This window comes from Cnephaeus nilssonii, assembly GCF_951640355.1.
Source record: "Cnephaeus nilssonii genome assembly, chromosome: 2".
In the NCBI taxonomy this organism is placed as follows: domain Eukaryota; kingdom Metazoa; phylum Chordata; class Mammalia; order Chiroptera; family Vespertilionidae; genus Cnephaeus; species Cnephaeus nilssonii.
The window spans coordinates 91,064,207-91,081,975 of record NC_137073.1 but is presented as its reverse complement, the minus strand read 5'-3'; the positions used below and the strand labels follow the sequence as shown (position 1 = coordinate 91,081,975).

The 17,769-nt window shown below is 38.8% G+C and overlaps 1 protein-coding gene across 3 annotated transcripts in view; it reads left to right on the top strand.

Annotated features, from left to right (window-relative positions):
* CDH6 (cadherin 6) overlaps positions 1-17,769 on the top strand; it is a 137,488-nt gene that overhangs the window by 91,383 nt on the left and 28,336 nt on the right. For all 3 annotated transcript variants that reach the window (XM_079793071.1, XM_079793070.1, XM_079793072.1), the window contains exon 3: positions 14,903-15,197. In XM_079793071.1, coding sequence (XP_079649197.1) covers positions 14,903-15,197 — 295 coding nt within the window. The remainder of the gene's footprint in view (positions 1-14,902; positions 15,198-17,769) is intronic.

The following is a 17,769-nucleotide window of genomic DNA, read 5'->3' as shown; positions in this document are numbered from 1 at the left end:
TATTATTGAATCAAAGTTTTATTGTGGGGAAACTACTCTTGATTTACTTGTTTAATTACCCTGAATGCTTCACGTTTTAGAGCAAAATAATGAATTTCTTGTTTAAGACTGAATTTTGACCTTCAATAATTGAGTGGTGTTTTATATTGGATCACAGCACTGCTCTTTCGATTAGTACTTAAGATATTGAATTTATACCTTTGAATACTTATATCTTTGTAAACTCTGCAAGGCCCAATACTACACATCTTGCTCATCTCTGTATCTTCCAAGGTCCTGGCACAGATTTTGCATATTGGAAACAGTTAAGTATTCCTTAATTAAGCTGCAATGACCACAAAAGATGAAAATCTGCTGTACTGTCTGAAAACTGCCTCCCACTTTATTGGCGTGAATGGTTTGATATGGATATTATTGGTGGTGCTTTGTGTCATTGAATTGACAACTGAAAATCTAGTCTTTAAAGTTCAAGAAAATATAAACTGTAAACATATAAAACCAAATTTATTATGAAGGTCTTTCCATGGAAACTACCTCTGAAATTTCCCCATCAAAGTGACACAAAAATTTATGATACAATAGGAGAAAACTCAAGCTTCCTTAGTGCAAACCAGAGAAACTAAAAACAACACAGCTGTATGTGCATGAACTAACAAGAAAGATAAAAAGGAAATATATAGCAAATAGCATCATATCATAAAAGTTGGCTCCTTTAAGACTTTTACAAATGAAAACCAAACATTATTTAGGGTTTCAGTAGAAGAAAGTTTGAAACAAAATGAGAAAAAAGCCAGAGTTAACCAATAGAAAACAAGTTTCTTTCTCTTAAAATTCCTAAGAAAGTACAGAGTGTTCAGTAAAAGAGAAATCATTTAAGACCTGAGAATGTTGATTGCAATGATTCACAATAAATCAACGATCAAGACAAATGTGATAATACAGGGAGAGAAAAATTTTATATAATGACTATTCTTTTTTTACCAACTATATATTCTTCTAATCAACATAGTTTTAGTTCTCACAGGAAAAATCATCATCTCTGGAGAATAATCTCATCTTAATTCTTTCTACTATTTATGTTAAGTACAATTCAGAAGAGAAACATAAAAGAGGAGATGCAAAGAAAATTTGCTTTAAAATACAGACATGTAAAGCTGTATGTGCTTTTATTGTTCTCTTTTCATAAATTGGAAAGCATAAGAATCTGGCTCATTGCCTTCCTTAATCTATAGCCTGGGGCTACACCCACCCCATCCCCAAATACCCTCCAGGAAGAGAGCTTCCCTTTTAGAAATCAAGTAAAGCTTTTTTTTTTTCTTTTTTCTTTTTTTTTTTTTTGCATCTTCTCTAAGTTTGAGATTATTTCCAAATAAAAGGTTTTTTAAAAATTAAAAAACAAAAAGCAAGGCAGAATGGATTATAAGAAATTATTTTCTGATCCTATTTGTATCTTGAATGTTCTATCCATCCTCCCATCTATGTGTATTATGTAAAAAGAATAAAAGGGGGGATTATTTACCCTGTGTTCAAGCTATGATCTTGGTGATAACCAATCACCTGGCCTCTTAAAGAGAAATGTAGTTTTAAAATTAAATCAAGGAAATTAGGTGACTTGGGCAAAGTTGAGTGGCAGTACTTTGTTCAGTTTTATCTCCTTTTCAACAGTCTACACATCACTGACTTAAGTTTTACAGAGATAACGAGGCAGTAGGAATCTTAGTGTGAAGCAAACCATCAAGCAACTTCTAAGCAGGGACAGAACAGGAAGTCATCCCCTAGCAGGTCGAGGCAGCATGGATCCTTTTTAGCAGTTTCACTGCAGACAACTGGTCATGAGATAAGGAGCAGTGATGATGTTATCTCACATTTTATCAGGCACTACAGTTTAGGGCGTCTCTCTCACTTGTAAGAGAGATTCACGGGAGCATGCCTCCACTTGAGGAAGCCAGAATCCAGCTTTTCTGATACGGTTACATCAGATACTGTTCCCTAAAACCACATTATTATTAAGATATTAACATAGCAGAGAGCATTTCAGACATGGTGGACACATGAAATAATAGCACACATGCTTAGGAGTTGAGCGCTAAAGTTCATGACTCTAACATCACTGTGAGAACACTTACCCAGTGTAGCCGTTGGGCCCGTACACATTTCTCTTCACTGATTATTTCACAGGTAGCTCCCTTAAAGAAAAAAAAGAGAGAGTGTGTGTTGTTCAAATCATTTAAGAATTTATATGCTAGTTCCCAAGCAAGAAAATCTAATAAATGAACTCATAATCTTCTCTCCTAGAAATGCTCACCATTATTTCCTTGACTGTACTAGTTCGAGTAGGTTACAGAATTCAATTTAATCATCATTTCCTGAGCACATACAGGATGCTTGAGAGCTTTGAATTTGAATAAAAAATAGTCTCTCCCTCAAGTAAACTATGTGTTTTATGAAGATATGGCTTTAACTTTTTAAATCCCAAGTAAGAGTCAACATAAGATTATTATATCTAATATGATTTTTACCTTTGAAGAAAAACATTTTTGAGGAAAAGTCCATTAGCTAGTAAGAAACATAATTTTTTTAATTTCTGCTGCTTGATTTCTTGTGTCTTAAATGTCTGCATTTATCTATAAATATGTTCTTCCAAGTGTAGTGTCAGAGATACAGAGAGATGAACTGCAAAAATTGAACTGGAATGCCCTGAATTCCCGGGTTCTTGTCTGGATGGTTTTGAAGAATGAAGCCACGGATGAAAGGTGATAGGTGAAAAGTACAGAAACTTTACTGCAAGCAGACACTACCTCTAAAAGCTAATTCTAAATCCTAAGCCTGAGACTCTGTCCCTCCTGGACGGACAGAGGAGTCCCTGAGAAGGGTGACCGTTGCTCTCTTTGTCTTGGGGCATTAAGTAGGCTGCAGTTCTTTGTCTGAATCTGACCCCTTCTTATTGGTCATTGTGCTACATAGAGTTAGTTTTCGAAGCTCAAAGACCACGTAGTGTCCCCCACCTTCTCTCCCCCTTATTGTGTTGGTTGGAGTCACTGTTGATTGATCTTACAGCTCTCCCAGCTGTGTTGGCAGAGAAAGCCTTATCTTATGGCCCACCCCGCTACTCAGGTCAGGGCTACTTTGGCCTAACTTATGGTCACTTTAATGGCTCAGGCCCGAGATGGCTTTTGGTTTATGGCTTAAATTGCACAGGCCAAATATATATTTGCCTATTCCATTTCTCTGCTCTCTGTACAAATAAGATAAACACCCTGGCATCTTCAAGTCGCCATTATGTATTCCTTCCCCCATAGGCCCCTTTTTATTCCTCACCTAAACCTGCCTAATTAATCTAGCTAGCTAACCCTTTCAGAGAGAGGGAGAGAAAGAGAGAGGGGGAATGTGTGTGTATGTGTGTGTGCGTGTGTGTGTGTGTGTGTGTGTGTGTGTGTGTGTGTGTGTATCCTTAGCTTTGTCAATTGCTGAAAAGATTACAGTATGAGGCAAAAAAGCAGGATTAAAACTGATGAGTTACAGTGCCTTGGTAAATCAATTTTTGACTGGGTATCTGGCTCTCAACTTGATTTACCACTGGCATTTTGAAAATGAAAATGTTAGACTAAGCAAGAGTTGAGACTAATGTCTTAATCTGCCGAAGACCTTGGACATCCAGAGCCAAGCACAAGGCAGGAGTAAACAATGCCTTTTGGGGGAAACAAACTCATGCAGTGAATAAACCAAAAGGCATTTGTTTAATTGATAAACCCAAAATGAACAATAACCGCTATTACAATTTGTATCATTTGTGCCAATAGAATTTACAAGTAACTTAGCCTGGGGCCTAATATAATAAATACAATGAATCGGGAAACTTTTGTAATCATCCTAGGAAGTGTTGTTTGGCAGTATGTGCTCATGTGAGTGAACATAGACTTTGGAGTCAGGCAGATCTTGGTATCCTTCCTGGCTCTGCCCTTAACTTTCGGCCAGTTACTTAACCTCCCTGACCTCAGGTTCTCTGGAAAAAAAAAAAAAAAGAAAGAAAGAAAAAGGAGAAAGTAATAAGTAATGCTTATTTCCTGGAGTTGTTATGAGACTTAATTGATGTATCATACAAGGTGCTTAAGCAGTACCAGACATATAGTGTCACCAAAGGTTACTAGGTGTACCGGTTAATAATAGCGAATTTTTTAATAAAAGAAAACACGATAATTTCAAGAGAAACATCAAAAGTGCTTTATTCAAAGTAATGTCCATCCCTAGCTACACATTTCCCCATCTCTCAGGTAATTTGTGGATACCATCCCAATAGAACTTTTCTTGTTTTGAGGCAAACCATTCAGAGACCCAATTTTTCACTTCGTATGTTTTGAAGTGCTGCTCAGAAAGTGTGTGTGCCATCGATAGGAACAAGTGGTAATCTGAAGGAGCAAGGTCTGGTGAATATGGCAAGTGGGTTAATACTTCTCAGGCAAGATCTTTTAACGTGTTTTTAACTGGTTTTGAAGTGTGTGGTGGTGCGTCATCATGAAGCAAAATTACTTCGCCCTGTCTTCTGGAGCATTCTGGTCGTTTCACGGTCAAAGTGTAGTTCAAATTAATTATTTGTTGTCGGTAGCAATCAGTATTAACAATTTCACCTGGTTTTAGAAGCTCTTAATACACCACACCTTCCTGATCCCACCAAACACAGAGCATTGTCTTCTTTCCGAAGCGATTTGGCCTTGCAGTCGAAGTTGATGGTTGACCTGGATCAACCCATGATTTTGTGCATTTGGGATTGTCAAAATAAATCCACTTTTCATTGCCAGTCACAATTCAATGCAAAAAAGACTTTCTTTCATGCCGTTGAAGCAACATTTTACTGATGACTTTTCGGTTTTCCATTTGTCTTTTGTTCAGTTGATGTGGCACCCATTTTCCTTCCTTTAAAATCTTTCCCATTGCTTGTAAATGATCGGAAATTGTTTGCTGAGCAACATTTAATCTTTCTGCAAGTTGTTTTTGAGTTTGACATGCATCTTCAACCAATAATGCTTGTAATTGTTGGTCTTCAAACTTCTTCAGTTGACCTGGGCGTTCTTTGTCTTTCACATCAAAATCATCACTTTTAAAGTGTTTAAACCAGAGTTCACAAGGATCTTGAGATGGAGCATGTTCACAATAAGCTTCCCAAAGTATTCAGCAGCACTTTTCTTCAAAATAATGTATTATAACTTCCCGCAAATGCTCTTTTTTTGGCATGAAATTTGACATTTTTAAGTGTAAAAATATCTATGATGTTAACACCTTCAGAAAATTTGACATATGAAGTTTTGAAGCTTGTTGTCAATACAACTAAATAGCATACATATCAAATCGCATATACTGTATATCAACATATGTGTAACTCTATCAATTGGAAAAAAAAATCCGCATTATTAACCAGTACACCTAGTAGTTTTCTTCCCTCTTCACTGGGATTCTTGAACTGAAACAACATACAGTTTCAGTTCACCTTGAATCCCAGAGATAAGAAACAACTGTCATAGTTTTCTATTTCTGCTGTTGACAAGTTAAGCAAATTTAGTGAATTAGAACAGTACAAATCTATGATCTTCCAATTCTAGAAGTCAAAAGTCTAAAATGGGTTTCACTGGGCTAAAACCAAGGTGACTGCAATGTGTCCTTCTAGAGACACTAGGAGAAGTCCTCTCCTTGCCTTTTAGAGCCTACATTCCTTGGTTCGTGGGCCCTTCCTTCATGTTCAAAGCCAGCAGTGTAGCATCTTCAAATCAATCTCTCTGCTTCGTTGCACATTTCCTTCTCTGACTCCCTACCTTTCCTTATAAGGAGGCTGATGATTATGCTGGGTTCTGTCAGGACTATCCAGGATAATCTCCGATCTGAAAATCTTTATCTTAATCACACCTATAAATCCTTTTTGCCTTTAAGGGAACATAGTCCCTGTTTCTGGGAAGTAGTACAGGAACCTCTTTGGGAGAGCCATTATTCTGCCTACTACATCTACCACAACCTAAAGTTTTGTTCACTTACTAGTTACTTTGGTACTTTTGACATAAAATTCAAAGTATTGAGTGTAAAAGATAAATGTCAAGGATATGAATAAATTTTTCTTGAGTTTAGATTGAAATTTTTTCACTTTTATAACTTTTTCAAAAATTCTCCTCCACATAACACAAGGTCTTTTTCAGTGGCTATTAAATCTAACAAAAGATAAAAGATGGAATTGAGTGGGGTCGTGAGTTATTTCTATAAATGTGGAACCCTTTATGATATAATTTGAATGAATTTTTAAAGTTATAAGGTACATAATGAGAAAAAAAGATGGGAGGAGAGAAAGGTGATAGATAGATAGTAGGTAGATAGAGAATTCCATGAATGGCTCTCAGTGGAGGCAATTTTGTTCCCTCGAAGGACATTTGGCAATATATGGAAACATTTTTTATTCTCACAACTTGAAAGCTGCTACAGGTATCTAGTGGGTAGGGGTCAAGGATGCTGATAAATAGGACAGGTACCTCTACAAAGAGTTACCCAGCCCAAACTGTCAATGGTGTAGAGGTTGGAAAATTCTGCATTAGATCTCTATAACTCAGCACTTAAAATATTGTTTGGTACAGAGTAAGCCTTTAATGAATATTCATAGAACTGTATGTAAACATCGAGAGAAAATACTTGTGTTGTAGTTAACAGACTAGGCTGGAATGTCAGACTGCCTGAACTCAAATTCTGCTCCTGATGGTTGTATGATGCTGAAAAGTTACTTAACTTTTATCTTGACTCAGTTTCCTTATTAGTGTAGAGGGGATAGGAAGAGATTCATAATGAGTAAAAAATTATATAATCTATATAAAAATTCAGCACGTTTTCTAGTCCATAGTATAAACTTAATAAATGCCTGCTATTACTATTTTCCCAAATCCCAGCCAAACCAATTCCCAAATGATCTATATATATAAAAGACTAAGTGACCATTTGACTGTCTGACCGTCCAACCAGTAGCTATGATGCACAATGACCACCAGGGAGCAGATGCTCAATGCAGGAGCTGCCAAGCTGTGGTGATTTGGCAGCTGTGGTTCTCGGGTGACGCACCCGTAACCAGAGAGGAGGGAGCCCAATTCCGGTGCATCACCCTAGAACCACCCTCTCACAATCTGGGACCCCTCAGGGGATGTTGGAGAGCTGGTTTTGGCCTGGTCCCCGCAGGCCAAGCCAAGGGACCCCACCAGTGCACAAATCTAGAAAATAATATAAAAGAACACTTTAAAGATAAAATATTTCCACTGTTATAAAGTGGAAAATTTCCACAAAATTATTTATGTTGTATAGAAGAAAATTATTTTTTCAGGTCATTACAAGAGGCAACATAGTATAACCAGAAAAAGAACATAGGATATGGAGATAACCCAATCCTAGGTTTTGTCAGAGAAAAGGAGATTTTCCAGGTTCTTTTAGAGCCCATTCAATGTATCAAAAGATGGGTCTGGCCAACTAGAATAAAACTCACTAATCTATATATTTAAAGAGGTAATATGCAAATTAGCCTGGATGCTATAACAGTCACGAGTGCTCAGGAGGAGGCTGCGTGCTCAGGTGGGTGGGAGGGAACTGCTGCGCGGTGACGCAAGCCACGGATGCTGCAGGCCCACAGAGAGCAGGGAGCAGGGCCTGCCTGTCAGCCACGGTGGTGGCGGCGGCGAGCAGGCAGGCCCACAGAGAGCAGAGAACAGGGCCTGCCTGCCAGCCGCCGCAGCAGCGAGCAGGCCCGCAGAGAACATGGCCTGCCAGCCGGGGCACGCTGGCAGTCCCGCCTCTGCACATGAGCTGTAGAGGAAACACCTTTTCTGACCGCTCATTGGCTAAGCTCCCAGTATGCCACTCACAGTGTTCTTGGTAACTTGGGTAATAAGAATCCAAGAAGGTGATCTAGGGTTTTTCCATCTCACTCCTGGAGGAAAAAATGAAGGCCTGCTATGCCGCACCAGCATGACCAAGGGTGAACCTGAGTGGGAGTGGTGAAGAATTGAGAAAAGACAGACAAGAGAATGAAAGCTGGGTCTCGGTGGGATGCTGTTCTCTCTGATGGAGAGCCTCTCTGATGGAGAGCTAGCGATAGTGCCATGGTCTACAAGCCGTGTCTTTATTTGATAGCCAGATGCCATGAGGCAAAGTAAGGGCATGATCAAGATGTTTACAACATTCTCGTGGGTTTCTATCCTACTCAATTACATGCACCTGAACTCTATCAAGCCCACATCACTCAGACACATGGGGCCATGTTCAGACCATAGGTTCAAGCTTACAACTCTAGCTGTTGGCTATAATTGTGCAAAAGCCCCAAATTTCCCTCCGGTTCAGGCCATGTGGCTCTCCCTTTTTCATACACCAAGATGTCATCTTGGACTAGATCAGGGGCAAGGGAAGAAAGCTGAAGCCAGAAAGACTGGGATTTATTTTTTAAAGTTATCTAAAAAGACTGTATTATTGAATCAGGCAGACTTTATTGAATTGCACTAAATTATTGACTCAATATTCAACCTAATATAGAGTTCCTAATATTTAATAGGATTAGAGCTTGAGGGAACTTGCAGGTGGCAATGAGAGGACTGTGCCCTCTCATTAGTCCGAGGCTTGAACATGTCCAAACACTGTGGCTGCTCTCCACAGTCTGCTGCTGGAGGGGCTAAGAAATGTCATATTCTGCCCTAGCCAGTTTGGCTCAGTGGATAGAGCCTCGGCCTGCCGACCGCAGGGTCTGGGTTCGATTCTGGTCAAGGGCATGTATCTAGGTTGTAGGCTTCCTCCCTGGCCAGGGCCCAGGTCAGGGCTCATGTAGGAAGCAACCAATCAAAGTGTCCCTCTCACATTGATGTTTCTCTCTGTCTTTCCCTCTCTCTTCCACACTCTCTAAAAATCAATGGAAAAATATCCTCAGGTGAGGATAAAAAAAAAGAAGGAAATGTCATATCCTATGAAAGAGACATCTGAAAATGCCTAAAGAAAGTTGTCATTTTTAGTGGTGAAGGGACTGGAGTCCGTGTTGATGAAAACACCTTGGCGGCTGTGGCGGCCGGCAGTGGCAGCAGCAGCAGGGTGATAGGGGCGGCACCTTCCCCTGGTCAGCCTGGTTGCCTCCTGCAGAGGGAGGCCTAAGCCATCAGTAGGACATCCCCTGAGGGTACCTGGATTGGAGAGGGTGCAGGTCAGGCTGAGGGACCTCCCCTTCCCATCCACAAATTTTGTGCACTGGGCCTCTAGTCATGTATAAATGTCATCAACAAAAATTATTGGTGCCAGGCTCAGGGCTGCAGGCCATGCTTCCATCCCAGCTTTCCTCTCAGATTTTATAGTGGGAATCAGCTCTTCTTGTCACCAAAATTCATGTGGTGGGGTACTCCTGCAGCCAAGGGAGGCATTTCACATCTTTGGCTCCTAAATACGTGCACACACACAGCTCTATGTGTATTTGAAGTCATTTTACTGCCCTGAGACAATGTCTCTGAAGTCCTTGAAGGGGGCCAGGCAGCAGGGGCAAGTTTGTGGGTACAGGTGAACAGGGAGTCGTTTTTTCCTTTTCCCTTTGGGGAAATCATGTAGTGAGGAAGAAGCTCATTTTAGCTCCCAAGAGCCTTCCAAAGCTTCTCCAGGGCAAGAAAAAGGTGGATGGTCCTATAGATGGTCCCTACCAAGGACAAAGCAACTCGTTAGCTACAACCAAGGACAATGATGGAGTCACAACCAGACATCAGGGCCTATGGAGAAGAGAATAGAGCAGGTCACCTGGGACTTAAGGAGCTGAGGTCATGATTCCACCTGCCAGAACCACAGACACCACTCAGGAAAGTAATGGATGAGAGACTAGCAGGCTAGAGACTAGCAAGCCAGAGGACAGTGCAAGGACTACCTTTGGTTCCAAAAGCCCCAAATTTCCCTCTGGTTCAGGCCATGTGGCTCTCCCTTTTTCATACACCAAGATGTCATCTTGGACTAGATCAGGGGCAAGGGAAGAAAGCTGAAGCCAGAAAGACTAGGATTTATTTTTTAAAGTTATCTAAAAAGACTGTATTATTGAATCAGGCAGACTTTATTGAATTGCACTAAATTATTGACTCAATATTCAACCTAATATAGAGTTCCTAATATTCAATAGGATTAGAGCTTGAGGGATAAGCTATTAAAAAAAAATAAGGCCCTAGCGGGTTTGGCTCAGTGGATAGAGCATTTGCCCATGGACTGAAGGGTCATGGGTTCATGTCTGGTCAAGGGCACATACTTCAGTTGCAGGTTCAACTCCCCAACCCCACCCCACCCTCGCGCCAACAATTGATGTGTCTCTCTCACATCTATGTTTTTCTCTCTATGTCTCTCCCTCTCCCTTCCACTCTCTCCAAAAATGAATGGGAAAATATCCTCAGGTGAGGATTAACAATAATAATAAGAAGCTTTATCTTGCCTTTCATATCTGAGTGCAGTGTGAGAAAATATGGGATCCTGCAACTCAAGGGAAAGAGTGTTTTTATTTTAGCTGACATTATTGCTTTTATTAACCCAGGCACCTACTCAAGGCGTCCTTTGACTTTCTCCCACACTGAACCTTGAAGCCATGCCATGCACTCATCTGGTTGCTAAATCATTTTTTCCCATTAGTGAATCTAAACTCCTCCAAGAACTCTTCCTAAACCATCAAAGACCCAACACGTTCCCTCACTCCACCTTGTCCAACTTATAACTTCCTTCTATGCTGTTCTCCATCTTTCCCTTTATTTTTTTTTATTCCTAATACTTAATCAAAGTACTCAACTATCTAATTTCTGCTTTTATTCTGTATCTTTTACATATGAGTATTTACAAGCCTAAATTGCAAATAAAAAAAAAAAGGGCTGGATTTTATTGTGATTGAGGTGTAGAAGACAGGTATTGTTTATTTGTTGCCTCTTCAAGACAATAAGTGTTTTTAAATGGTCTTGGTTGACAGTTAAATCATGTTTATTATAGAGCAACGTTCCCATAAAATGGATCATTTTCCATACATTATTCATTACTTTCTGCATCAGGATGATACTTGAAATATGGCTCAGTAAAATCTTGTAGCTTCTTCACCCTTAACAGGTGACTTCTGTCCCAGTCCCTAGTGTAATTACAATGGTCAGTGTACTTAATGTGCTTATAACGTTTTTGCTCTTTTCAGCAAATACAAGTGACATAATTGTATTGAGGTTTCATTGGTTATTAAAGACATTTTTTCAGAACTGAGACAATAACTTGTATTCCTCCTTCATATTGCTCAGATTGAACCATGTGCCTAGTGTTTGGTAATAATTGCTAAGTTATCTGGCAACTTTAGGAACAAATATTCTTGATACATAGAGTTACCCTAAAATCAAGTGAGAAAGGGAATGGAGGACACTAAGATTTGCTTTGGTGACACTCTCCAGGGGGCCACGTCCACAACCCGAATTTGTCAAGGTGATGCACTTAAAAATAATAATAATAATAAATCAACCGAAAAACGAATAATACCAAGAGCTCCTTCTAAAACCAAATGCCACAGATACGTAGTAAAGTCCCGCCAGCGTCAGATGAGATGTGCCTTTCTGAGGGAAGCGGGTAATTTTTACTTGATGGTGAATCGTTAAAAGTGAACCAGATGATTAAGCTTAATGGAACAGCCACATTCAACTGAAATTAGTAAGAACATGCCTCCGGCAGCCTACAACCTTTTATTTGTTGTTGTTTAACTTCTGCCTTTACAGTGGCCGTGATGAATGACATCACAAAAGAAAAAATCCAATTAAAATCTAAGTGCTCAATAAACCCCTAATGTCTGCTTGTCACCACCCCTTTCACTAGCACCGATGTCTTATGTTTCCTTTTTTCCTCAAGAAGAGAGAAAAGAGCTGAGCCCCGGGGGAGTTCAAGGTGGGGGTGGAGGGAGAGTAGGAAAAGAATTATACAAAAGCTTCTGAGGTTCCTGTTGCCTTGCACCCCATCAGACACACACCCTGCAGGTGGAGGAGATGAGGTTAAATGGTTTTATCATCCTGCGCCTGAGTGGAGAGGTGCATTTTCCCACTGGGTTTCAAATATTGGTAAATCAGAATTGGGATCGGCAGAGCAATCCCTGTTCACCCTCTTACTTAGTGTCTCTGCTGCTCTTCCAAACCGTCTCGGGTGTTTGTTCTATAAGTCATCGAAATGGTCTCTCCTGACAGCTAAAAATAAGCTTCTGATTACTTTTACCTGAATAAATCTTGTGACCAGATGTGGTATTCACCTACTAAGTGTGCAACAATTACCATTGAGAGGGATGAGAGAACAGGCCAAGGGGAGTCTATAATCTAGTGGAATGCAGAATATAATAAATCACATGGGAAACTGGCAATTGCCACCTGGTAGAAGAATACTGGGTGTTGATAACAGATTTCACCTTAGAGACACTGTGTATTTGCAAAATTGGGTTTTCAAAGTCCTTACAACAAAGTTCTCAAAGTCAAAATCAGAGAGAAAAAAAAACATGCTTATGATGAACTGAGAGTTAAAAATAGTAATGATTTCTTAAATTTGGAAGGAGCTTTGTCATTTATAAAACACATATGTGCTTTTATCATGTTTACATAGCGTTTAATGTGGTATTTATATACAGGCTTTAATTAGATGCTCATGACAGCCTTGTCCTGTAGCTCTTATCATCCTCATGTTACTGATAAGGAGCCTGGCACAGGGAGGTTAATTGACTGCTGGGGTCCTATATTTGGGGAGGAAATAGAATGAGCAAGACCTATACTTAGGGCTGCGGCTGCAGGGCGCCTGCAATGTGCCAGGATGCTAACCATGGCTGCCCTGGAGCCAGGACCCAATGGGCAGTGATGTTGGTTGCGTTCCTCATGAGCTAATGAAATAGCTTTTTAAGAGCTCACTTCAGTCATTAGAGTTTGATGGTGGAGAGTTAAACGTTCCCCAGTGGCTCTTTCTGTGTAATCATGGTTTCAACGTTTTCTTAGCATATCACATTACACAAATCATGGAGTGCTCTTGTTTTACATTTCTTATTGCGTTTGTCTCACTTCTAAGCAATTTCCTCCCCGTGTGCATTTATCTTCCATTATTTCTGTCAAACTGCTTTCAAGGCCACTAATTGTATGAATAATATTCTCTTCCTCAAACCCTGCTATTAACCAGCATTAGCTGTGTGGCATTGGACACAATTTCCCATCTCTAAAAACCGGGAGGTTGCACCCAATCATCTATAAGGCCTCTTCTTACACTTTAACTCTATACTTCTGGTGCTTTCACGGGAGCGGTGTGATTTGGGAAACACTACATAAAAGGAAACTGCAGTTTTCTTGACTCTGCGACGATGGATTGAATTAGCTCATGTTTCCCAAACTGTGCTTCTTGGAAAACTGTTTTGGGGAATATCACTATGGATCACACCCAAAAAGGCTTCTTTACATAAGAGAACTCGGGAAAGCTAGATTAAATAAAGTCAAGTACAGTTTTGAACTGTGAACATTCACAGTCTTTCATATGTTAATGGGCAACGGATGACTCCAAAAAAGAGGCAGACTATAAAGTATTTGCCAAACTTATTGGACCACAGAACCCTTTTGAGTCAGCATTTTATATAAATTACATTCCATGTGATACACTTTTAGAAAGGCGGGGTTACATTATTCTTAGAATCCCTTTATTACCCTGAAATTCTATTTTTAGATTTGTCTATTTCTAGACACTACTGTGAGCATTCCATACAGTATTAGTAATCAGGAGGGCAAAGAGCTGGTTTACCTGTTGCTATTGTTGCCATAACTTGCTGTAACACGGTCCATACCCTGGTTAGATGAAGTTGAAATAAGGTAGAGATTAGCAGCCTTCCCATTGAAACTAACTTGTCTGTATGCAGCTGATATTTATAACTGGGGTTTGAAAATAGTTCTCAATAAAGAGCACTTCTGGGAAATCTGTAAATAAGGGTTAGATTAGAAGACCTATGAGATACTCTTGCTGAAGTGGGAAAAAGGGAAATAATAGGAAGTCAACTCTTTGGAAATAATCTTTAGGATTAGGTAACATGGGCTACTTTCCAAGTTACAATCATCCTCTTCCAATTCAAAGGTCTCCTCACATTCATTTAATTCAACCCTTTACCCTGACCCATTGCTTTGACTTAACCATATTAGAGTCGCTGCTTGACTGCCTTCAGGAGCAGGAACCACTACTTCCTAAGGCAGACTATGCAAGTTTAGGTGGCTCTGCTTTATAAGTAGTCCTTTCCCATATTAAACTAAAATCTAAGTGTTAAATGTTCTTATTTCCAGTGACCTTGTAAATGATGTAGTTGGCGGTTTTCAAGACAATGTCCATAGCAGTACTTAAGATGTTTTTCAAATGCTTCGAGTTGAATTTCATTCATTGATTCATAAATAAATACATAAATTTCATGTAGAAAATTGATTATAGTCTCCATTATATTAGACTCAAAGAGATTTATTAGCTCCCCTAAATTCAGTATAGAAGCAGAATGTACCCTGGTCTGATTCAAAAACCAAAATCCTTTTCTTAATAATACATTGCTTCTTTAGTGTGTCTGCTTACATAAAAGTTAGGAGGAGAGTGTATTAATAGAATCTAAAAGCTGTAGTAAAAATAGTTTCATTCCAGTCAGTCTTGTAGTTTTCCCTTCTTCAAAATAAGGATTACTAAATTTTCTCCAAGCTCTGTTTCAGTTCTGGAAATTTCTATGATTATAAGGAAACATGTTCATTAATTAATGGTATTTACTATGGGAGACTGAAGTAAAAGAAAAGAACTGCATCCCTTAGAAAGAATTGAATGAAAGCATGCATCATAAAGACCAACAGTTTAGAATCACGTTTGATTTTTACTTTCTTTAATTTTTTTTCTACACTAGTTACATTCAGACCAGGATAAAGGAGATGGATCACTTAAATATATCCTTTCAGGAGATGGAGCAGGAGATCTCTTCATTATCAATGAAAACACAGGCGATATACAAGCCACCAGAAGGTTAGACAGGGAAGAAAAACCTACTTACATCCTTCGAGCTCAAGCTGTAAACAAAAAGACAGGGATTCCTGTAGAGCCTGAGTCTGAATTTGTCATCAAGATCCATGATATCAACGACAATGAACCAATATTCACCAAGGAGGTCTACACAGCCACAGTTCCTGAAATGTCTGATGTGGGTGAGTGGGACGTGATTTCAACCAGCAATGCTTCTCCTCCAGTTCATCAATTAAACAAAGAATCCTATGAGTAAAATTTACTGATTGAATAAATATAGATGTTAAATTCTAAAGTACCATATTTCAAACAGTCTACTTATGTCCCTTTTGTAAGTATCCCCATGTTTCCTAATACTATTCTAGTCTCACTTTATTATCCTTTTTAAGAAAACTGCACTTCCTTTAAAGATGAGGGTAGAGTGAGAGTAGGAAAAAAAAAAAAAAAAAAAGAGCCATCTCATCTACTTCTCCCACCCTAAATCCCTGCTCTATTTCCTGGGCTGGAAAACAGCAGCCCTCTCTATTTCTAATGCACGTACTGGCATTAAGGCTCCAAGTAAAAATCTCCCCAGTGGAAAACAAAAGCCTGGATTTACAGTCCAGACTAAGGAGTAATGACTGTTGCTTTAAGTGACTGTATATTTGGAGAAGAGACTCAAAGAAAACTTCTTTTCAATCCATAAAAAATATGCAGAGAATGTCTAAGGGAGATATCCTTTACTAATTGGTAGAAATTAGTAAATGACATTAATATGGTAAATTAATATTTTGTGCACAATTCTACCAATTTTAAAGTTAATATGTATGCATTTAATTTGCTTAGACTGGGAGAAGGTAAACAGAATTTCAACTAAGAAAAAAAAATCCTACTGACATCATTCTTAGCCACATTAATATACTTCATGGGAGACAGTAACAAATATTAAACTACTCATGTAAGGGTTATTTTAATTTTCACTCAGTATCAAATTCAAAAGAGCTAAATTACATAATAAAAATGTTTCTACAATTCTGAGTCATATATCACAGCTGTTTCAGTCCAAAGTTCCAAGACTTTGAAAATATTTAAACCATGGAAATGCTTGTAAAACATCTAAATTTTTCTCACGAAGAAGTTGCTCATCTCATTACTTAAAGCCACTTTGTTTTGTTTGAAAAAATCACAGATTATCACCAAGCAAATAGAAGGATTAGAATTCTTTTAAAAGGAAGATTTGTTAGGAAGAATATTTTTCCATTTGGTGGTAAAAGACAGAAAGAATGAATAAAGGATAGTCCTGTCATCAATACCACCCAGGACAACCGTAATCAGATGTGCAAGTTGTCACTGAACAACTCTCAGGGGTACCATTGAGTTTTTTTGTACAGAGAGATTAATTTTTAATTGACTTTATTGGGGTGACATTGGATCATAAGATTATATAGGTTTCAGGAGTATAATTCTGTAATACATCATCTGTATATTGTATTGTGTGTTCACCACCCAAGTCAAATCTCCTTCCATCACCATTTATCCCCCTTTTACCCTCCTCTGCCTCCCCCTACCCTGTTTTTCCTCTGGTAATCACCATACTGTTATCTGTCTATAAGGTTTGTGGGATAATCCTTTCACCTTTTTCATTTAGAACTCTTCCTCTCTCCCTTCTGACAGCTGTCAGTCTGTTCTCTGTATCTATGAGTCTGTTTCTCTTTCATTTGAAGCCATTATAGAATTAAATATGTAATACAAATATTAGTGAATGGCTAAACAGAAACATATTTTGAGAAAGGGAGGTCTTTTTCTAATTTGCATATAGGCATGGGTATCTTGATAGTCATCATTATCATAAATTAACATGTCAGTATTCTGATATATAAAAGCATTTTAAAGAAATTACATAAAGAAACAACAGCAGAATAGTAAAAATGAACTCTGGTATCAAACAGACCTGAGTCTGAAGTTACCTCTACTAATAAACAGCAGTGTGGTTTAGGTAAATAACTTGATTTCTCTCCCCCTCCAGTTCCATATCTCTAACAAATAAATAATGGATGTCAACTTCTAAGGTGAAGACAAAAGGAGAAAACAAGTGCACAGCCCCCAGTACAATATCTGGCTATTCACAAGTGCTCAAAACGTCCAGACAGTCATATTCTAAAAGCTATTAAATTTGTATTGATGTCAAATAAGAACATGTTTGTTGACTTCTGCTATTAGCTCTCACTCTAAAATCATGATGTTCTCATTCTCCCCAAGTCCCTCATTGAATTAAAAGGGTGTGTGTTCTATCTCATGCACCAACATGCTGCATCCAGAGCAGCCAACCTTAGCAGTGCAGCATATTTGTTCAATACATGCATTGGTTAGATAGTACCCAAGCGATGTAAAAATTCTAGTATTCCCTAAATGTAGCTTCCCTGCCCTGTTCATAGACAGGAGAACCTTGGTGGTGTGCTTACTATTTATCTACCAGGAATTCCAAAAGTCAGCCACAAAATGATCTTAATCAGAGGATCTTTTTGGAAGTCACAGACCCCTTTGCGATCAGATAAAAATCCATGGAACTTTAGTGAAATATACATGCAAGCATATATATAAACATTTGCATGGAATTTTATGGAAGTTAAGGATACCTCAAAGGTTATTAGGCGACTCTGGTTCCCTAAAATAAGAGTGCTGATCTAAAACACCACAGTTTTCTTTGTACATTTAATTACGATCATTTTGGGTATTACAGATACCAGATGTGTATCCTCTGTTGTTTCAATTAAT